General features: G+C 54.1%; 5 protein-coding genes across 5 annotated transcripts; 4 read left to right on the top strand and 1 right to left on the bottom strand.

Annotated features, from left to right (window-relative positions):
* Window positions 1-247: 247 nt before the first annotated feature.
* Window positions 248-2,119, top strand: BDP55DRAFT_695064 (regulator of chromosome condensation 1/beta-lactamase-inhibitor protein II; the record flags this gene model as incomplete). The annotated part of the gene is made up of 2 exons (XM_060577426.1): window positions 248-472; window positions 518-2,119. The coding sequence occupies 2 exons, from the start codon at window positions 248-250 to the stop codon at window positions 2,117-2,119; spliced, it is 1,827 nt and encodes a 608-aa protein (XP_060427953.1).
* A 4,367-nt stretch (window positions 2,120-6,486) lies between these two features.
* BDP55DRAFT_555403 (protein-tyrosine phosphatase) lies at window positions 6,487-8,007 on the top strand (the record flags this gene model as incomplete). Its single annotated transcript, XM_060569493.1, has 2 exons — window positions 6,487-6,934; window positions 7,004-8,007. 2 exons carry the CDS (start codon window positions 6,487-6,489, stop codon window positions 8,005-8,007), a joined length of 1,452 nt encoding a protein of 483 aa, XP_060427952.1.
* A 1,341-nt stretch (window positions 8,008-9,348) lies between these two features.
* On the bottom strand, window positions 9,349-10,187 carry BDP55DRAFT_194535 (uncharacterized protein). The gene has a single exon (XM_060565901.1). The coding sequence runs from the start codon at window positions 10,049-10,051 to the stop codon at window positions 9,419-9,421; it is 633 nt and encodes a 210-aa protein (XP_060427951.1). The 5' UTR covers window positions 10,052-10,187; the 3' UTR covers window positions 9,349-9,418.
* Window positions 10,188-15,050: 4,863 nt separating this feature from the next.
* Window positions 15,051-15,731, top strand: BDP55DRAFT_633556 (uncharacterized protein; the record flags this gene model as incomplete). The annotated part of the gene is made up of 1 exon (XM_060572573.1): window positions 15,051-15,731. One exon carries the CDS (start codon window positions 15,051-15,053, stop codon window positions 15,729-15,731), a length of 681 nt encoding a protein of 226 aa, XP_060427950.1.
* A 3,338-nt stretch (window positions 15,732-19,069) lies between these two features.
* BDP55DRAFT_555389 (vesicle coat protein) lies at window positions 19,070-20,488 on the top strand (the record flags this gene model as incomplete). Its single annotated transcript, XM_060569490.1, has 1 exon — window positions 19,070-20,488. One exon carries the CDS (start codon window positions 19,070-19,072, stop codon window positions 20,486-20,488), a length of 1,419 nt encoding a protein of 472 aa, XP_060427949.1.
* Window positions 20,489-21,642: the final 1,154 nt, after the last annotated feature.

The raw sequence follows: 21,642 nt of genomic DNA, 5'->3' as shown, positions 1-21,642 counted from the left end.
GGGAGCGCACGGTCCCTGCGCCGGCAAGGGTCCAGGAAAGTCTAGATTTAGTGCTGGGCGAATCGAAGTTTTAGTTTTCGTTGATGACCTCACGACCTGTAAGCGACTACACCTCACACTCACCTCACTTCCTCTCACTCAAAGGTCTCTTTTCTCATGTCACTGGAATCCTTTACTTAATACTCTCATAATCCCAATCTGCTCCTGCTCATACCACTCTGTCCAATCAACTCTCGTAGGCCCGAAAATGAAGGCTTATAGGGCAGCTGCACGCAACGCCGGCGCTTCTCTTACAGCCCAGAGATGCGCTGCCGTGGCTCGTCGCCATGCCAGCTCCGGACCTCGCCGGCCCGGTGGGAATTCGGGTATAGGCAAGGCCAAGGCACTACTTCTGACTGCAGGAACTGCTGGTGCCCTGTACTACGCCGATGACTACTTCAACGGACCTCTGAGCCAATACTTTGGCTCCAAGGTTGAAAAGGAATCACCCGACGCCGCGCGTAAGCCAAAGTACCAGAAGGCTGAGATCAAGTTTGAGGAGTCGAGGAAGGCGGCCCAGTCAAAGGAGGAGAACCGCGACCTCATCAGCTCGCAGCATCTCCAGGTCAAGCAGAGTTGGGAGAACCCGGGCGTCTATGCCTGGGGAAGCAACGTCGGCAAAGTCATCGACCCGCAGTCCAAAGAGACTCTCGTCAAGCTGCCGAGACGGATCAAGTATTTTGACGGCCAGCTGCTGAGAGACATCAAACTGTGCCAAGACTTTGGCGCTGCCGTCACTGAGAAGGGTGATCTCGTGCAATGGGGTTTAGGCTTCTCGAATACCGACCCTTCACCCGTTGAGACGCTCAAGGGCAAAGACATTTCCAAGATTTCCATCTCCAACGACCGTATCATCGCACTCACCTCCAGCGGGTCGGTATACTCAGTTCCAGCATCAAAGACCGGCCTGGCACCGGGGAAACAGCTACAGCAGCCCCAACCGTCATCATCCTCCTGGATCCCCTTCTGGAGCTCGCCCGAATCCGAGTCCGTCAAGGCCAGAAACCTGACCCCCAAGAACCTCGCCTGGGGCGAAAAAGTCACAGACATCAGCAGCGGTCTCCAGCATAGCCTTCTCCTCACCTCAAAGGGCCGCGTCTTCTCCGCCGCCTCCAGCACGGCAGAGTACCCCTCCAAGGGCCAGATGGGCATCCCGGGTCTGAGCTGGACCTCCCGCCCGGCCGGCCCCTTTGACCAGGCCCATGAGATCGCCGGCCTCTCGGGCTTCTCCATCGCCAAGATCGCCGCCGGCGATTTCCACTCCGCCGCCCTCGACAAGGACGGCAAGCTCTTCACCTTTGGCGACAATACCTATGGCCAGCTCGGCCTCCCCGCGGACCAGGGCTACCAGAGAGTCGACGTTCCCTCCCTCCTCCCCACCGCCAAACTCTACGCCAACACCGGCCTCGTCCCCAAAATCACGTCAATCTCCGCCGGCGGCAATAACACTTTCTTCACCGTCGACGCTACCGAAGCCATCAACGAGAACCCCTTCGCAGCAGCAGCATCATCCTCCTCTATCACCGGCGATATCGCCCCCGCCCGCCGCATGCCCCGCGTAACAGCAGACTTCTGGGCCTGCGGCCAAGGCGTCTACGGATCCCTAGGCACCGGCAAATGGACACACGTAACCCCCGGCCCCGCCAAAGTAAAAGCCCTCTCCTCGCTCTTCGAGTTCGACGAAACCGCCAACCGCATGGCGCCCATCCGCCTCGCCGACGTCTCCGTCGGCGCGACGCACGTCTCGGCGACCATGGACAACGTCACACGGACCGGCGCAACGACGCGGAGCTCGCACAACGACACCAACTGGGGCGCCGACGTGCTCTTCTGGGGCGGCAACGAGCACTACCAGCTCGGTACGGGCAAGCGCAGTAACCTTAATGCGCCCGCGTACATTGGGGCCCTGGACGGCGGTGTGGGCGACGGGCTGAACGGTCGCGCGGGCGAGGTGCATCGATTCCAGCTTACACCGCGGCAGACTGTTCGGCTGGGGAAGGATGGTAAGGGTAGGAAGGTGAGTCTGGAGCAGAGAGTTGAGTGTGGGCGGTTTGTGACGGCTGCCTACTCGGCCGTCTGAAAGAAGCTCTCTGGGAAAGGTAGGACGACGAAAGAGGATTAAATTCGGCGACTTTTGTGGCATGTTTCATGTCTTTAGTCAGGCATTCTTGTCGTGCCTAGACTCGGCTATCTAAGCACGAAAGATAGAGGCATGACGAATTGTACTATTAGGTATCGGGGGTATTTGCGGCTTGTAAGGATATAAAACCTTGTAATTACAACTATAGGAAGGGGGGGGGGAAGCTCAGAGGCTCTTCTCAGAGACCACACTCGGGGCATCCACGGAGTATCTCGTCGATATATCGGAAAGATATCATCTCCCAAAGCCAGTAACTCTTCGGGAAAACGGCCGGCCGCCCCTCACTCTTTGGCGTCTGGAAACCGCGCCAGAAAGCTTGGCAAGAAAGAAATTCAACTCATAGTATTGCAACTGTTCTCTCACGCGCTTATCGTACCCGGGGATCTACCGGTTTGAAGTGATGAATCATCTGAAGTTTGGTCTATTGCATGGCAGGTTGGTTTTAGACCATGGAAGAAGGAAAAGGGGTGACCGCCTTCGAGGTTTCCTGTTGTACCGGAAGATGTCTGTCTACGTTGTTCGGTTCGGAAAGAGAGCGAACTTTCGGATCTTGCTTGTCAGATGCTTTGGCCGGTGGCAGGTACATAAGCCTTGGCTTATCCGGGATTCCGCGTTTATGTCACACCAACACAGTTCAAGTAGGGCGTTGACCCTTTTTGCCCTTTGACGCGCGTTACCTGTCAAAGATGGGGGAGGTGGGCTTCTTCTATCGGATACACTCCATGTCGGATACACTCCGGAGCGCAAGAGACTTGCCGAAAAGCTGAGATGATGGCTGTGTGTGTGTGTGTGTGTGTGTGTGTGTGTGTGCTACCTCAATAGCCGGGCTTGGCACTGCCGGCTTGGAAGTGGCAGGTTGTCTTTCAATGCCACAGAGAAGTTCCAACCGAAGGGGCTTCTTCCAGAAGGTCTTGGTTCATTCCATGCTATGACTCGAACAAGTTACCAAACCACAGAGTGACATGGCGTAGGTATCTGTCTGTATTTTGTGTCGTCTGCCATGATTTTATCAATTTCATGGGGTGTTGGCTCACAAGCTGCTAAGACCGGAGCGATATCCAATCTGTCTAAGAAGTCGCAAAACCAACAAACATTCATTTGGGGGTTGCAAATCGCGTGCTTTTTGGGGTACAAGAGCAAAGCAACTCACGCATCTAAACTTAGTACCTATTACCTCCTTTCCTACGGGCCAACGACCCGGATGCAACGACGACATGACTCTCTCTCCCCCCCCCCAACAGGCTCCAGCTGAACACGAAGTCGGTAAACCCCCGAACCAACACAAATCCGCATACGCACGGCGGGAAGAGACGGGAGCGGGGGGGCCGGATGTATGTAGGTTAGTCGTCAGCTGAGGCGGGCCATTACGATCTATTATCCGTAGCGCTACGCCAGGAACGCTAGAGCCTAGAGGGAAATGCGACGTGCCTGACTCTCGACATGCCTAACGGCCGAGAGGGGCGACTTGGCTAGCCAGCAGTTCGTAGTGTAGTTGCAGTAGCACCTGCAGCAAGCAAGGTGGCAAGTAACGGTTTCTTGGTCACACCAAAAGTATTGTTGACTTTCTTCAACGAACTTGCGTTAGTCGGTGGTGGAAGGGGGCATTCTCTACCTATCTCTTCGCGCTCCTCGAGCCTGGGGATTGGGCAACGCGTGGTCAAAGTACGTGTAAGGCATCTATCTATCTGTAAGGTACGGGCGGCTGATTCGATAGCGCTCCCAAGTGATCGACAGAGTCTCAAACTCTAGAAAAACAAGAACGTCGTCGTCGGGCACAGGCCGGACGAATGGGACGATCCGAGGAATGGTGCCCCCCAATACTCGAATAAGCGCGCCTCTTACGGAGTACACTGGGTTCTGCAAGAAAGGTAGAGTTTACCTTTAGCCTGCTTAGGTAGGTATTTGGGCGGCGGCCGTTCGTCGTCATTGGGCTCGGAAGCTTGATTTCTCTGTTGCGTTGAAGCTTTCGTTCAGGTTGATGGCGTGTTCCCCAACTGTGTGAAAATACGGCGACGGTGACAAAAAAGACGGCGTAAGTAAACGTGGCTAGACGGAATTGCCGACATCGTAACCGTTCAAAACAACCCCCCCATCGTGTGCCCCCTTTCCGTTTCGAAGCGCGGTTCGAACCTGACAGAAACCTTGAATCAAAGGCAAGAACCGGGTTGGGTTCCTGGGAAGGTGGCACGGTGGCATGGTGGCAGCAGCCTCAACAGCGGTGCAGGGCAGGCAGGTACGCAGATAGCGGTGCAGCGGTGCTTCCAGTTCCTCGGGACGCGGCGGCAGGGCAGGGGCGGGAGGGGAGGCTAGCGAGGCAAAAAGAAGCAGGACCAGGGCCCAGGGGGGTCCCACCCCGCCTTCCAGAATCCATTGGTATGGAGTGTGGTGATTGGATCGGCCTCCCGAGGATTCGGCGGACCAAGAAGCCGTGCACTGGTGACTGCCCGAGATTGCAGAACATGGGCAAACGTTCCAATGTTCGATCCAGATGTCTTCTATTCCCTGCTCTGCTGCCACCCCCTGTTACGATGGGATCCCCCCTGGGCCCTGGAGGGGGGCTGTTTTTATTCGGGAAAAGGGCCAGAGATGGACTTTGCATCGCCGGTTCGACCTTCGATCCATGGTACCTTACCTTGCTGCATACGAAGTAGTGATTCGGGTTCGACTCTTCTCGCCCAATCGTTGCCATCCCCCGTCCGTTGCCTTCCCTCGGCGCGGAAACAGAGCGTTGCAACGGGTGAGTGGACTGAGATGGTTAAGGTATTTTTTCTTTTTCTTGTCCAGACCTCCTATTCTTTCTGCCAAGGAATGTGCGTTTGTGAGTCTGTGTATGGTAAGCCTCATCTTGACACCTCTCCCCATCGTCTCTCTATCCTCTGCCCCAGATGCTCTGCCACTCTGCTTAGCTGCTACCTTAGCCTTAGCCGTCTGCCGCTTCCAGGTTGTTGCTTATTCACGTTCCGCCGTGGGGTGGGACACTTGGACTAGGCTCGCTCCCAGTTCCCGGGGAACGGACAAGGGGAAGACTACTCCGTAAAGAGAGAGAGAGAGAGAGAGAGAGAGAGAGAGCATCTTCGTTTGGTAATCCGAACGGATACCCGCCTTTTTTTATTATTACAATCAAATTTCTACCTTCTTCTCATCGTGGCAATTTCCTCTTCCGAGCCCTCCTCGGGTAACGGGTTCTCTTCTTCTATCCGGTGCTCTGTATCTCTTCTTTCTCATCTCTCGTCTCTCGTCCCTCAACTCTTTGCAAAAAGAAACCTACCCGTACCACTACCCCGTACACCTGTTGGCAGAGGAAAAGACGCTACCCTGCATTTCTGCCCATCTGGCATCTCCTGACGGGCATCCTTCGGCACGTGCCTCCCGAGTGACACAACCAAACTCGGACTCGTGACGCACGAACTTTCCCACTCCCCCTCAGAGGTCCATCCATGCGACCACTTTAGATCGCCAGGAACGACACTTTTCATCTCTTAGTTTCGCTCCGTTCCGTTCTCTCCTTACCTTAATACCACTGCCACCGCTACTGCTGCTACCTCCTAGCACTTTATTATTACTACAAACTACTAGTACACTCCTTCTTCTTCTTCTTCCTCTTCAGCTCCATACTGCTGGTTAATTATAACGACGAGGCCCAACGCACGCCCGACTCCTCTTCCTCACAACAACTTCATCCTTCAGCCACCCCTCTCACCCTCGCACCCGTCTCTCTGTCTCTCTCTCTGACTCTTACTCTCTCACACACGTGTACAAACACACCTTGCACACACGTATCCGTACATACACACGCGCGCACACACACGCCCATCCCATTTTAGACACCAGCCAGCCAACAAAAAGTACGGGATTCCCGTTAATACTCCGACCGTCGTCTTACCCCAACCCGCGCTTAACCTCGACCGCTTGCTTGTTGCTTGTTACTTTGCTGCAGCTCCCCGTCCTGCTGGGCCGCACCGAATTCCAAAAAAAGAAAGAGCTTCCTGCAGGGTGCCCGCCGTCTGCCGCCCTTCGCCCGCGCGCCCTGCCTGCCCGAAAAAAAACCCTGACGACATTCCTGCATACCTCACAGGCTCAGGTCACGGCCACAATACATAACCAACCCGAACCCTTCACGCCACGCCCCAGCGCCAGCCGTTGCTGCAAAACACCACTTCACGTTCGTCAGCCTCACTGCTGTGCAAACTTGCTCCCTTCTCGTCGCCTTGCGTCTCGTCGCTTTCCCACCGCTGCATCCGACTCGTCCACCCCGCTCCACCCTACGCTCCTTCACCACGTCTCGTACTACGGTAGCTAGATTCAAGATGGACCACCTCCCCAAGTTCCGCAGAAAGCCAAAGATCCCGACGATCTCCACCACAGACGTCAAGACCTCTCCCTCCCGAAACGGTATCGACGAACAACAGCCGCCTCAACAAATATACCCTTCCACAACCGTCACCGTCACTGGCGGCCGATGTCCGACCCCGACCAAACCCGGCCTGCGCAAGTCCGCTTTCCGCGGCCTACACCTGCGCAGTTCAGGCAAGCGCTTGCGATCCCCTCCCCCAGCCTCCCTGCCGCAGTCGCCGCCCCCCGCGATCGTTTCCCACGACGGCATCACCTCGTCCCCGAGACAAAAAGATAAGGATGGCAGTAGTGGTGGCGCCGGCGCTGGTAGCAAGGACGACTCGGCCTCGTCCGGGAAGAGCAGCCACGAAAGCTTCAGGCCGAAGCCGAGGATACCGGCCTTCTTGAACCTTTCCGTACCAGGTACGAAACCTCCGTCTCGTCGTAGACTGGGAGGCGCGGGTCGGGAACTAACTTCTGGGATCCCTGCAGATCTAGAAAACAAGTTCCAGGAGCTCGTATGGCAAGAACGCAACCGTCTGGCTGCCGGCATGGCTCCCGATGCTGATGAGACGACAAAATGGGGCTCTTACAAGCAGATCGACATGCGAAGAGGCGTGCAAGATCGTTACTTTAACATCAAGCCCTGGAACCACAACCGCATAAAGCTGCGCGTGCCCGCAGAGGAGCTCGACTATGTCAACGCCTCGACCATATCCCTCTCTTCTCCCTCGAACGAGGACCTTCCTCCCTTGCGGTACATCGCGATGCAGGGTCCGACAGAGAACTCCTTAGACTTCGTCTGGCGCATGATTGCCGAGCAGCTCACAGATCCCGTCGTCATCGTACAGCTCACCAGCTTCTACGAGAACAACCAAGTGAAATGCTACCCTTACCTGCCCATGGACGAAGAGCACGAACCCTGGGTCATCAATGAGACGGACGGCTGGGGCGACGGCTGGAGCGCCACGCTGACCTTTGACTCTCTCCTCTCCCTTGAGAATGGCGCCATTGAGGTGCGCAAGCTCCTGCTACGTGTTGACGACGAGGAGGAAGACCGCATAGTCTGGCACCTGCTCTACACCAAGTGGCCCGACTTTGGCGTCCCAGCCGTCGACGACCTGTCCAGCTTCTTCACCCTCATGCGCCTGTCGCGCGAGTACAACACGACCTCGGAGAACCCGCGCATCATTCACTGCAGTGCCGGCGTAGGACGAACAGGCACATTCATCACGCTGGAGCATCTGATGCGTGAGCTCGACGAGGGCGCACTCGACAATTACGACGGCGCCGGCGAGGGTGATGACCTGATCTTTGCGACCGTCGACGCCCTCCGTGAGCAGCGCCGTAGTATGGTGCAGGCTGAGTCGCAGTACTTATTCCTGTATCAGGTGCTGCGCAAGCTGTGGCAGGAAAAGTACGATGTCGAGGATAGCGACGGGGACAGCGAGCCCGCGGCTAAAAGGCTGGAGGTTGAGGAATGGTCGACCGACTGAGTTGAGGCACTCTGAGGAGGTCTGCCTACTAGCTTGACGGCCGGAGATGAAGTATGGAGATACCCCTTTTTTTTCTTCTTGTGGAAAGGTTGAAAGGACATAAACAACCATGATTTAATCGGCAGACTGTGGTGGCATAGCATGTGTAATTTCGAGAACTTGTTACCAAAACAAGCAACAGCATTACCAGGCGTTATGATTTGGGAAGGGATTAGGAAGGCTAGCATTGACTGGGCATAGGAAGCAAGCCTACGCCTCCCTTGCTGGCCGATGGGGGATCGTAGGGGTAACGGCTGAAGGTCGAGAAGCCCAAGAGATAAAGGAAGAACACATTTTCTCTTTCATGACATGTAACAGATGTTGTAGGAGTAGTTGCGGTTTGGGTGAGCCCCTTCCGCCTAGAGCGGAACCACATAGCTGTCCGTGAAATACACATGTATAACCCCCTCCATCAGGGCAAGAGGTTATCATTATGATAAGAAACAACTGCAAAAGACTTTTCCCCTTCAAAGTCAAGCTTACGACTATAAGCTGCCAAGTGAGCTTAGGGAAGCTGATGCGGCCAACCAAGTTGAATCGTTTCTCTTCTGGGTCTGTCTTTCTTCCATATCTTGACTATTTTCGCATCTTCCCCCCTCCCCCTTCTGCGGAAAAAGAAAGAGAGCCGGCAATGAAACTTGATGTAGCTTCGCAGAATGTGCAAAGGCAGGATGGGGCATAATGTAATTGCCCATTTGTTTCCAGGAAAAGCACCAATCTACCAGCATGAATTAACCCGTTGGGCTTCCAATCTCTATGTTTATCTGGGCCAGCGGACACTAAAGCTATTGTTGAATAACATAACCTAACCAACCCTGCCTTACCTACCTGCTTGTCTACTCGATGGCTCAAGTAGAGGCGGAAGGGGGTAGGATGCAGCGTTTAGCATACAGCTCTACTTTCGTAGCTGGCGCCCCCCTTCCCTCATTCCCATCCTTTCTTACCTTACCTTACCTACTTAGCTTACTCACCTTACCCCCTATGGTCAACCGCGAACGAAAGTCTTCAACCGGCAGGATCCGTCCGGGCGACAGAGGCAATAATGGAGGGTGGGTGAGGAGGGGGGGGACTAGGAGGGGAGAGAACATGAAATTCTTCAACGAAGAAGCGGGCGATCTAATCCCCCTCAATCCCTGGCGCTCCGATTCCCTGTATTATGATAGCTCATATTTTCACGGAATCGGCCTTTTTCGCAAGAAAGAGATGGATGGATGGATGGGCAAGGGTGGATGAGCAGTAACGACAAATTACAACTACAACAACGAGGTATCATTATGCGTATACTTTTCCCTCTGCCTCGGAATCGGCGATATGTCTTCAGCCCGGGAACCTCACTCAGTAAGTCAGTAAGCCATGTGTTAACTCCATGAGGCTACAAATAAGAGCCAACTGACAACCTTCGGACCGACCCCAGACATACCCTCGGTCGGCAGAAGCCTCGGGATGCGTGGTGGAAATCCTGCTCCCAGTGGAAAGAATCGACTTTTGCAATCGAGAAACTCAAAATCACGTTTCCTCTTGTCCCCGGCATCAATAGCGGGGCGTTGTGCGCCCGTTCACGCTTCATCGACAATTCGACATGGCATGTCACCGTCACATGGAGGGGAGCGGGCGGGAATGACATCCCATCGCGCTGACCGGTTCCGGGGACTCCCGTCTCGGTGTGAGATTTCGAACCGGGGTTGTTGGTCAGCAGCCCTCCTTTTCCCGCCCCGGGGTTGGGTGGTCGTGGACGGGAAAGGAAGGGTGAGGAGGGGGCGGCGGCCGTCTCTGCGTCTCTGGGGTGGTCCGGGGGAAGGAGTTTTCGCGAAGAAAAAGAGATACGCATAACCCAATCCGCAGCGTTTATCTGCCAATAGTGCCGTAATTTGTAAGAAACATGCATCGAAGATGAGGGCGGGCTCGCGGAAGGGTGAGGCCGCGCTCTATCTTTACCCCAGGTCCCCATGTGATAGTGACGAAAGAAATTAGGATTATGCCAGGCAGCCAAAGTCCAATGTTCCATGAGGTCGTCAAGGCAGCATGTCGAAGGGCCTAGCCAGCAATATTGGTCAAAAGTCGGTATCAACGGTTGACGTTTCGATATTGGCAAAGTACAAATGCTCGGCCATCGAGAGAACTTTAGTGAGCAGATTCAACAGCCCAGACGTTCCTTGTAATCAACTCTGAAAGGAAAGAGTGACCGGATAAATCAAGGCGCACGAACGAAGCCAGCTCGCTGGGATTGCGAACCCTTGTCATCCACGACAGCGGGTGGAGAGGCCCTTGTTGGACTTAGTTAGGCCAACGGCCGGCCGCCGGGAGAGAGACGGGCAATGGAATCAAAGAGAAATATGCTTGGTGACCATCCGCCGAGGGCTTTCTGCCGAGAGTCGAGTATTATCCTGCTTGTCGTAAGTTGGTCTTGGTGGAGACCATTTTCACACCGGCCGATGGTCAGTTGCAGGTATTTCTTGGCCGGTTTTGGTGGACACAAGAGGAAAAAGATGAGATGGAGGATGGCTTGGATGATCCGATGTGGACCTCGGGAGTGTAGACGATGAAGGCATTTCGGACCGGCACGGCTAATTGAGGGCCGGTTTGTCTTGGTATTCCGGGGGGTCGTTATGACCGTCCCGCCCTGCTGGTAGCAGGCGACGAAAACATCTGAATTCTCCGCTGTCTGCTCTTGCCGTTGACTAGCAAAGAAGGACCTATTTCTAGTGGCTAGCATAAGACCGCGAGTCTCAGGAATATTCGTATACTGCTTTGGCCCGGCAGTTGTGTGACCGTCGTTGGAACCCTCGCTTCTTCTTTGAAAAGGTGGTGGTATACGTATGGCTAGCCCATTTCGTCAGCCTTCGGAAGCGACCAACATCTTGAGAAAGACTTGAAGCAGATGAGCTATACTGCAGTGACATCCTGTGCCGTTGTTACACGACAGAAAAGCACGGAGCATGTCGGGCTACTTGATGCGAGGTGTACGAAGTAGCGCAGCTCATCACAAGTTACAACGGCAGGGGGTGTGGGGAGACGAGATGAACCAGCAAATGAGTGGCCCTTCGAAAACCCCAGATCCGGATATGCAGCCGGCGCACGGAAGCACGAGTGGGAGGGCGCAGCCGGCTGTTCTCTTTTGCCCGCTGCGGTTCAGCCAGCGCATGCGCGAGACAATCCGCTAGGTTCCTATAGCTTGCGAGCAACCCGTTGGCGGTCCAGTTCTGGGAATGATGATGTAGGGGATACTACCGTCATGTGTAGATTGACGTCCAGTCGCATGCGCCGTCAATATCAGCGTGGTATGGACCATCCAGAGATGTCTGTGCGTTTTCCTTCGCCCAAGACTGGCATAGAACGGCGCCGGCACGCTCACCGAAGCGAGGGCCTGACACATGGTAGCGGCGCATCGAGAGCTGCAAGGTTGGACGGCCATACCGGCCAGAACGAGCATCTCTCCCGTTGAGGACCGAGAGCGAGTCGATCTCCTTAACCCTGGGCTGCCCAGACGTTGCAATGCGTGGTGGCTTACGCTACGTCCCGCCGCCGGCTGCTGTTCTGAAAAGCGAGTCTCTTGTAAGTCGATCATCATCGTCAAGGGTACGGATAGCGGCCTGATTGAAGACGGGCGGGCGCAAAAAAAAAAAGTTATAGTGAAAGAAGAGGAGTAGAGTGAGTTCTGTTCGAAGAAATGCTTGCGTGTGTATCCAATTTTCGTACCTAGCTGTAGGGTGTCCCGGTAGTGTAGATAGTGACAGTCTTTCAGTGCCTACCAGAAGGCTGTTTGAATCCTTAATTCCGGATCACGGACGACACTTTCCGCGAGCGCCGAATCATAGAGCTTGAGCTCAGTCAGGCCAAGCGCCCAAACATCGCGCAGGATTTGGAACTTAGCCTTTATCACCGCGGGGCCACGGAAGCTTTCCCCAGACAATTATATGGACGAAATTCAAGGTCGGCGGAAGGTTTGGGCGGTGTGGACTTGACAGCGCAGGTGTGTGAGTGTGTGAGTATAAGTTTGTGTGTGTGTGGATGCAGACCGATGATGGTGTGGGTGAGATGAGTTGGCCCAGCGGGTGGCAGTTGGGAGCAGAAGCGAGGCTGTATTGGGATAAGAGGAGGGCAAGGCTCCATACGACAGGGATAGTTGGTCCTCAGGAAAGAGGCCACGACCCGTGATGCAGGTTGCGAGGTGTCTTGGATGGATGGTGTTGAGGTAAGGTCAAGTTGAGCGGTGAGACTAAGTGAATGAGGGAGCGTAGAACCGAGTCACAGAGACCATGGGATAAGATTGAGTCGGGACAATTCCTGTCAGTTGTCTGATGATCTGATTTGCGGATAACAGAAAGCATGAAGTCGAGATAAGCAGTCCAATTGTGACTTGTCCGGCAGCGCAGGTGAGGGGATCCGGGGAAAGGTAATTGCAGTGAATTGACAGCTGCGAAAGGCATGTGTCGAGTCTGAGCGTTGCTTTATGACCAGCCGGAAGACTTCCTTAATCTCTCGGATGTTCCTGAATCTACCAAGCATTGGCAGCGTTCTCTATCGTTGTATTAGCCAGCAGTCGAGTGCGGACTCATGGTTTGGAGTAGCAGAATGTGGTCGGTGGTTGCCACTGAAAAGTGTTTAAAGCGTTGCGGATACGGGTGAAGAACCGGCAAATGGCCATGTTTGGGAGACTAGAGATATCCCGGGCCGAAGCGACGTCGCAGCTCAGCTGAGCTGATAAAATATCTGCCATGTAAGCCCGCCCCAAAGTAAGCGGTGACGAGAGCAATGAGGCTCCAATGCACATCTACACCGCCGTAGCAGTATGCGGTATGACGGAGACTGCCATTACACGTAGAAAACGTGTCGTTTACTCTCCTGAGCTTCAACGACATGACAAGTTTTCTTTTGTTTCCATGGGTGATCCAAGTCTTCGCCCGTGCCTGGCCCGGTGAGGGACAGAGTCAGTTGGGACTACGGACCAGGATTCTGATCAAACAATCACATGCTTGGTATGGGTGTTGTGGCCTAAAGATGTATCCGTAGTTGAGGTTCTTTGCAAAACAGGGGTTGATATTGGGGTCAAATGACGAGGCCGGATCTGAGCGTGATAAATGGAAACACACAGGATCGCTATGCCGACGTGCTGGCGAAAAGGACTTGGGACGACCGGATTGAGTTTGCAGGTCCCAGTGGAATCTCGTCAAGTCTCTGCACGTAGAGTGTAAGTGTGTCGGACGTATTTTCGTCTGGTGTTTTGATACGTGAAGTCCCAATGTCCTTTTGCGGTCAAACGAGTCAAGGAAGAAGGCGCTAGTACATAATGCCGCCGGTAATGTTTCCGGAGCTGCGTAAGTGAGCAAGGAGGAGACTCAGGAGAGACAAACGCTGCCCGTTGGGGTTTTGCTGGTTGGGGTTAGCGCCAGCCGCGTTGGAGGTGAAGAGTTCAAGGAAAAGTTACATGACAGACCAGCTCTGCGTTTCCTACCCAAGGTACGGGTATCCGTAGCTGAGATGACGATGACAAGGCGATGCGGTCAGTAACAGTCGAGCAAGTTGAGAGGCAGCAGTGACAACTGACAGTTAGGAGCTAAGCAGGGCTAAGGTAGGTCGAAGGGAATCAGGAAGTGCTAACCCGAGTGCTAGACCACCTTGGGCACATGTAGCCAAGGTAAAGTAGGCTGGCTGGCTTTCATTCATTCTCTGGCGATGGGTACGAAGTACGGTAGATGGACCATGGATCGGGATTGAGGCATGGACCGAGAGAGTCCAAGACAAGCTTGACCGGTTCTCGGCCCCGAGACGTGTTGTCGCCGAAACACTTGGATAAGTTGAGATGTGCAACTTGAGGTCAGGAAAAGTAGCAACTGCATGGAAAAGTCCTGTAAGCTCAGGTGAAGGTACTTAGGTAAAGTAAGGTAGCCGGACGTTTGGGACCCTGCGCGGCTGCCTACCTTATGTCTGCGCCTGCCGCACCTCACTTTACTGCACCTACTTGTTTGCACCTGCACCGCTGCACCGCTCTTGCACTTTGCACTGATGAGCGGTGCTGGCGATCCGGTGGCGTCCAATGGCAGGTCAAGATTGAGCATTTAGGAATGTGCAGATGCAAGTGACAAGGTGTACGGGGCAGGTACAGAGGATCCGTACCTTCCACGTGAACTCTGAAGTCTGAACGGAAGGCGCGAGTGACGAGGTCCCGACCACAGTCCGCGACTCCGTACGGGCGGGAAAGAGCCACAGAGCCCCGCATTACCTCATCCCCTCCTTCCTGACTCTCACTCGTGCGAAACCAAACCCCAGACCGATGCGCGAACTCGACACTCGAGAGGGAAGGAGCACCTTTGGGCGAGATGGGATCCTACCAATTTTCAGTCGCGAAGACGACGCAACTTTGACAAGGTCTCCCATTCTCCTCACTTGCGGCTTGCCCCGTTCATCTACCAAGACCCCTAAGGTATGCCTACCTACCTTACTCAACTTTCTCACTTTTTGCACCGTCGTGTTCCGGAAGCAACTCTTGTGACTTGTCCGGGGGGGGGGGGGGGTCAACATGCGGCGTGCGCCTGCGCCTACGCCTGCCTCGGTCGATGCCTAGGTACCCTGCATCTGAACATCCAGAAAGGGAAAAAAGAAAGAAAAAAGAGAGAGAATCCACCAGGAAAAGACAGAAACACCGAGAGTCCAAACGGAACAAGCACCACAAACCTCAAGGAAGTCAGGGACCCGAACTCGCACGCCTCGATCCCCCTTTTCTGTGCTGGGTCGGCCGATGACCGTGGTAGAACACCATCATAATTTGAGGGACCTCAACTCGTGTACGGATACAGCTCACGTTTTGCCAAGCAGCTATTTTCATACAGGTCACTCGCTGCCGGCCGCCATCGGTCACCATCAAGTATTAACGGGGTATCCTCACCCGCAAACCCCAGGCCAAATTGACTTGGTCTTCACATCCATCTGGACAACGACTCTGCAAGCTATTCCGAACCGTTTAGTGGAGCAGACCAGGACCTTGCCCGAAGCTCAAGTCCTTTCAAATGCCTGCTTACAGAGCAGATGGCGAGGCAATTGGCAACGTCACCAGAAAACCCGCCTTTTCCTTTGACCGTGCCATCGTGCATTGCAACTCACTGGCGACCGTGCACCGTTCCTGGTCCCCAAGTTCCAGCCCACTCGCTGGAATGCTTCTGGAAGATGTGGACAAATCTACCCCTCGTTTGAATTCCTTCCACTGCGCCAAGTCACATCCTAGCAAGCCTGCCACTCGCGGTCCAACTGGGTCTTTGCTTGCAGCCCTCTTGTCCACTATCCACATCCGGCCGACAGGGATACTGCTTCTTTCCGATCAGGGGGGAAGATTGGGAGACTGGAGTGCTATGGTCCTTCTCAGTCCAGTCAGCTGCTTGCGGTTGCGTCGGGTTTTGGCCCCCCCTCCCCATTTTCTCGAGAAAGGAAGAGGAGAACAACAACACAACCCTGGTTTCCCACTGTCGGGTCGGGCAACAAGAGACACGAGGAAAAAGAAAGCTGAACCAGGGCAGGGACATTGGGCTCGGGAATTCTTGGAACGTCAAGAATCCCGAATACTCAGCAACCTGGGATGCAAAGCACTGTTCCCTACGAGGCTACAACCACCCGTGACCGCAACGGAGAACGTGCGAAGTTTATTTGGCTCTGCTCTGCCATTGGCAATTGCTCGCCGCTCGTGGGAATTTTGACCGACTTATTCGCGAATAGCTACGCCGCAAAACACTCCGGAACGGTACTCGGTATCCGTATCCTGGGGACGGGGTTATTCTTCAATTTCTTTCATGACGACCGGCCGGACAATCTGTCTCAAACCGCCTTGCGAATCATAATTGCAACTCTCGGAACTTGACTCTACTCTACCTAGCGCGGCCAGCCTGCAACTCCATTGCCTTGCGGCCCGTATAATGCCTCAGTCAGTTTCGTCTCCTCCACTCTCATTTTGGATCAGAGACGTTTGACGGAGTAGTTGCACCACAACGGCGCATCTACCTACATGAGCGTCCGCAGCAGCTAAGGTGCGGTCAAACCATGCTGGACATGCTCAGAAACGAATCAACCACTCTCAATTCCCGGCATACCTTGGCCTCTGCGACCCCTACTCCGCCGCGAATCTCCTTTGGATGTTAGCGCACCGCTATAGAGCAACGCTTTACATACGAAGAATTCATTGTCTCCATTGAAACGTCCCCATTTCCCAGCAAGGCTTCGTTCCGTCTCCACTGGCACGCGACGACAAGACGGCCTTCGAGTTATTACAGTAAGAGACAATGAGTAGCAATTCACAAGAATTCGTCAAAAACTCAAAAGGACTCAAAAATAGGACGGGATTCCTCTGGCCTGGGTGGGTATTTCCGAGTTCTAGAGCGAGTCAACAGCCCGGCCCCATTGTCCAGGTCGTCCCACGTCTTGGTCTCCAAGGCCCAGGTCTCTCGTCCATGGAAGTACGAAGTACTCAGCCTGCCATTTGGTAGTGTTTTCTTGTTGCCATCTCTTCGAGTCCCTGGTCGTTGCCAGTACCCAATCGCAGTTGTGTCCGAGGTCCCAGTCCCGAGCTGTCGGCAGAACTCAAGGCCAGGCAGGTACCCATCAACCACGGAGGAGCATCTGGGTGGATGAAGCCCACGATAATGGTAGGAAAATATTCATCGTCCATGTCACGGGGTTGTTTATTTTCCCTGACGTGCCCCGCACATGAAGAATCGCCTTGACTTTTTCTCCCCCTCACCCCTCAATGGGGCCGCGTTCATTCCACACGATGAGTGAAGAATTGTATGATGTGGGAATAACTAGACTGACCTTGCCGTCGCCGCTGACCCCGTTGAGATTCTCGTCGTCGTCCTTTTCTGTCGTTCTGTGACCGTCTTCAGCCACTCAGCATCGAGTCATTACTAGTGCGCGTGTCATTGTCAACCAGCATCCTCAGAATTCTATGATTGATTAGTCGTATCGATTTCCATCGTCTCTGTCAGAAACATTGGGGTATCACTGCTAGCACCTGGAACTACGCAGTAGCTCAAGACGTCGTTCACCATCTCCCGTCAGTCCCGCCGTTGGTTCCCATCGATTGTAGCCACCGAGTTCAGACACATTCATACCCAGACTTGAGAGTGGGTTAATACTGGCTAGCATCATCGACGACCGACCACACCAGTCGTGAGCCGTCCCATCATCCTACCTAGCCTGCTGGACTAGACTTTAGAAGTCGCCAGAAACCCTCCATCAGCATCGAAATCGCCCTGCATCGCATCCGGCCGGGACTTTCCACGCTCCTCATACGACAACGAACCTGCACTTTCCGGGATCCCCGCCCATCGTTGCTGCTTAGTCTGGGTCTGCGTCTTGTTAGCGTTCGCGGCAACGGCTCTTTCAGAGGAGAGCAGCAGATCGATCACTCGTCGTCCTTGTCCTCGTCCTCCCGTCGTCAACAAGGTAGGGTACCTTGGTGTAAGTACCCGGCCGGTTGTCGCTCGCTCTTTCCCTCCCATCTCTCTCGGCATCTCTTCGCAGTCGCACTTTCCATCACTTGCACTTGCACTTGCACTTGGGGATCGTGGCTACTGCATCCGCACCACACACCTCCCTCACACCCACTTATTCACACACACCCACTTTGGACTCGCCTCTCTCTCTTACACACTCTCATTCTCGTTACTCTTTCAACTCACTCCTCACTTGCTACTCTTTTTTCCTTCACACACATACGCACACAAGAGAGGCACAGGTGCGCGCGCACACACAACTTATCATTGCCGTCTTATCCATGCGCCTTTTTCGAGAAACACCACTTTAATTCATTTTCCTGCTCCGACTCGCCATCCTCCCAGGCTTCTTTCTAATCACTTCTCACTCTCCCAGTCTGCGATCCCGCCATCCCGCGTGGCACCAAAAAAATCGCCCCCAAACAGAAGACCAAAGTGCAACAACCCTTGCTTGGGTTTCTTACGACTTATTACGACAGACGGACAGCCTTTCTTTTCTCTTCCCCCCTTTCTGGGCCTGGGCTTGATTGCGCTTATCTCTTCATTGGCGAAACACAAACACGACCCGGATTCGGCCTGGGGAGAGGGAGTACGTCATGACATCCATAGTAAGCTTGTCTTCTCTCTCTGTCTCTCCTTAATGCTGCGTTGCGCTGCCTCTTTATCATGTTCCACCACCACCACCTCCACCACCACCAAAAAAAAAAAAAAAAAAAAAAAAAGGCCTGCCTGTCTGTTTCCCATGGACCATGACCATGACTACCACCTTGGCCAATCTGGATTGCAGCATTCTTGCTGTCCCTGGCCGTCAAATCTGACCGACCGTCGTCGTGTTATTGGCGAGAGCCGCTCGTTCACCGCCTCACCGCTTCCCGCATATCAGTGCACATCCCCATCCTCCCCGTCTTCCCCGTCGCTCCCAGACACTCAGACAAGCCCGACACGAGACACCGGCAATCAGGATAGCATCCCCCACGACCGGGGCCCTGCCTGTTGCAACCGGCCTCACCTTGCCCAACTTCTCATCTCATCCCATCCTATCTACTCCCATGTCTCCATACGCCTCTACACTACGGAGTACGGATACTCGTCCCCTAATTAGCCACCCCTCCATCTTATTTTTTGTCCTCCCCCATCATTTCCAATGCCCAATTCACCACCCAGACCCCCTTTGAACTTCCCATAAGAAAGGAAGACTGCGCCGCCATGGCCTCTTCCATGCACCTTCGCCCTTCCCTGCCTCTCATACGTATAACTCTACCCTCGGGCGCATAACACGACTCGCTCCCATTTACTCTCGTCTACTCTCACCTCCACGGCTGTTATAAGCTGTTCCCGTACCTCGACCCTTTCGTGACATTGTCATGGCGGCACCCTTTGCTTAATATCCCTTCTCCTCCACCTTTTGCAGAGCATCTCTCTGTTACCAAACACACTCCCAAGGCCTCTGTACTCTCACGATGCGTGTCCCGTCATTTGAGCATACCTTCGCCACTCCTCGCGAACACCCTGCAACCATGAATCAACCACCAGATTCGCTGTCGCTAATGACCGGCCTCCAGCTATGCCTCGCTCACTACTGTGACCAACATGGTCCGACCCCGCTTATGGTCACCGAGGGCCTGCCAGTTCCATGCACAACATGCTTCGATGATGGTGCCGCCGGTTATGCCGATCAAGATCAGCTCCGACCCCGGACCAGCGCCCCAGTCGCGGCTGGATCTCTCAACCAGACCGTGGCCATGTCGGATGCGCTGCGCAAGATGCACCTCAATTCGCACCGCAGTACATCTCTACCTGCTTCCGAAAATGAAACCCAAATCCAGCGCGCCGCCATGCTTCGCGCCTCTTCAGCAAACTCGACCCTGAACTCGCCAGCTTCCCCTCTGTCGCCTTCCGCAATCGAGACCCCACCCGAAAGCCCCCGCCGGATATCGGAGCAGCAACAGCAACAGCAGCCACGACGAGATTCGAGTTTTCGCCGAACCTACGACGACTACGTTACGAAGCGCGCCGGCCCTTGCGAGAATTGCGCGTTGACGCTACCGCAACGACAGGGCGGCAAGGACAAGAATGACTTGAAGGCCGAAAAGGGACCTACATTGCGCACTCGCGCTCCCTACGCTAGGGTTTACGGGCAGGCATCGCCGCCCACCTCTCAAGCATCGTCTGCTAGCGACACCGATGGAGAAAGCCAACCCGAACGAATGCACCGAAGGGCAACAGGCTCTACGACAACACGATCTAGCATGTCATCAGGTAGACATGTAAGCCACACGCACTACCTCGACTATACCTCGACCCACGAACCCCTCATCCCAGCTTCTTTCTCGATCGTGCGATCATCGTGTCTGCGAACACTTTCTCTAGAAACATTACCCCGTGCCCCGGCAAACCCAACGCCAAGTGCATCACCACAGTCGAGCAACATGCCAGCTTTTGTCACGACACATAGCGCCGGGGCAGCAGCTTCCGGGGGCCCCATCTTCTTTGGCGATCCAGTCAATGGCTACACGACAGCATACATTTTTCGTATCCCAGATATGCATGCTCGCGGTCACAAGCGTGTCTATGCATTTCTAGCTCTTAGCACACACAAGGAGCGGTTGGCGATGAAGACGTTTGGTTTCATGGCTGCCGCTTTCCGTGATCTTGCCTCTTGGATACAACAGTTGGCTGAAGCTGAGGCCGAGAAGGCTGCCGAAGCCAGCCCCCTCGGGGGACCCCAGCACCACAGTTCTTATCCTACGATGATCAAGCCCGAACGAGAAGGACAAGACCGTGGTGGTAGCAGCTTCCTTACGGGGGGTGGTGGCTTCTCAAGGAGAATGGGCGGTGGTCCCGGCGGTGTCTCTCTCAAGGCCCGAGGCCTCGCTGAGCTTGTCGGCATGCCCGACTTTTTTATTGAGTTACATGCCAAGTTTGTAAAGCTTATGCTTGAACTTGGCGTTGCGCTCAGCTCTTGATTGCTGTGACGGCAGCAGCACACATACGTTCACAACACAGAATCACTGCCTTTGCCATCGACCCCAGGGCAGATGAAGACGCAATTCTCACGAACATGTCCTCGTACGAATCACCTACAATTATGGTGATGTGGCGGGCTTAGACCGGTCTGACCTCGACACTGAAACAGATGAGGCCAGAACCAAAGCAGCAATGGGTAATGATAATCGTAATTACCTTGCCCGCTGCTCGAACAGAGAAGAGGAGAGTATGGGAAATGGGAAGGAATGGATGCGAAGGGACGACGGATATACCCCCTATTGAGATGGTAGGCATCTCATTTGCATTGGGAATTTTTGCATCAGCGAACGGCGGCATCGCTTTCATGTCTTTTTTTTATTTTTTATTTTTTTAACGAGCGTTTTCACGACTAAGCAGGCAGGCAGCCAGGGCATGACTTTGATAGACTTTGGGACTGCTATTCTTCTTTCTAGCCATGGGCTTCATGATTCACGGTTTTCTTTCTTCCTGTTATTTCCTCTCCCTGTTTCTCCCAAGAGTAACGACATTAGACTTTCACAGCGAAAGCTTCCAGGCTCACGTCTGTGAAAAAAGGACGAGTAGGTAAAAAGTCCAAAGGGAAAATGAGAGAAAAAGGAAAGTGGAAAAGGGAATGGAGAGGAAAGGGGAAAAGGGCCATCAACGCAATAGAATCGAGGGGGATTATCGGATCGGGAAAAGGATTGGAAAAGGGGAAACGAGGTTAGCAAAATTCAGAAGTATTACCCTGAGCGATCCATCTCACCCATGTCCATACTTCGTCAGTGACCTGTTTATAAACATAGATGATCAGTGGGACAGAAAAGTACGTTGCCAAAGTATGCTTCATTTGACAAGCCGTGTATGTAAGGGAAGGGCAAATCATGTAGGCCGACTAATACGGTGATGGGGGATCGAGAAAAAAGATGATATATGATGTGATCCTTTTCTTACCCATCGAGTGGAACCCCATGTTGATAAGGTAGGTCCGGCCGACCATTCCGATTGAAAGAAACCGCAACCGAAGTTTCGGGTGATGCAGAGGGGGTCAAGTCCGGCCGAAATGGTTCCCTGTCCCCTCGCGCCGGTATGCGTCGCCGTTCGCTCTCGGCACTCGTTTTCTTTTCCTCTCTGG

The sequence above is a fragment of the Colletotrichum godetiae genome (assembly GCF_030913485.1).
Source record: "Colletotrichum godetiae strain CBS 193.32 chromosome Unknown BDP55scaffold_28, whole genome shotgun sequence".
In the NCBI taxonomy this organism is placed as follows: Eukaryota; Fungi; Ascomycota; class Sordariomycetes; order Glomerellales; family Glomerellaceae; genus Colletotrichum; species Colletotrichum godetiae.
The sequence above is the reverse complement of the archived record's forward strand: the minus strand, read 5'-3'. Positions and strand labels throughout refer to the sequence as shown.

Bases quoted from the DNA above. Each gene is read 5' to 3' on its own strand.
- BDP55DRAFT_194535 (XM_060565901.1), bottom strand. From the start codon at position 10,051: ATGGAACATTGGACTTTGGCTGCCTGGCATAATCCTAATTTCTTTCGT.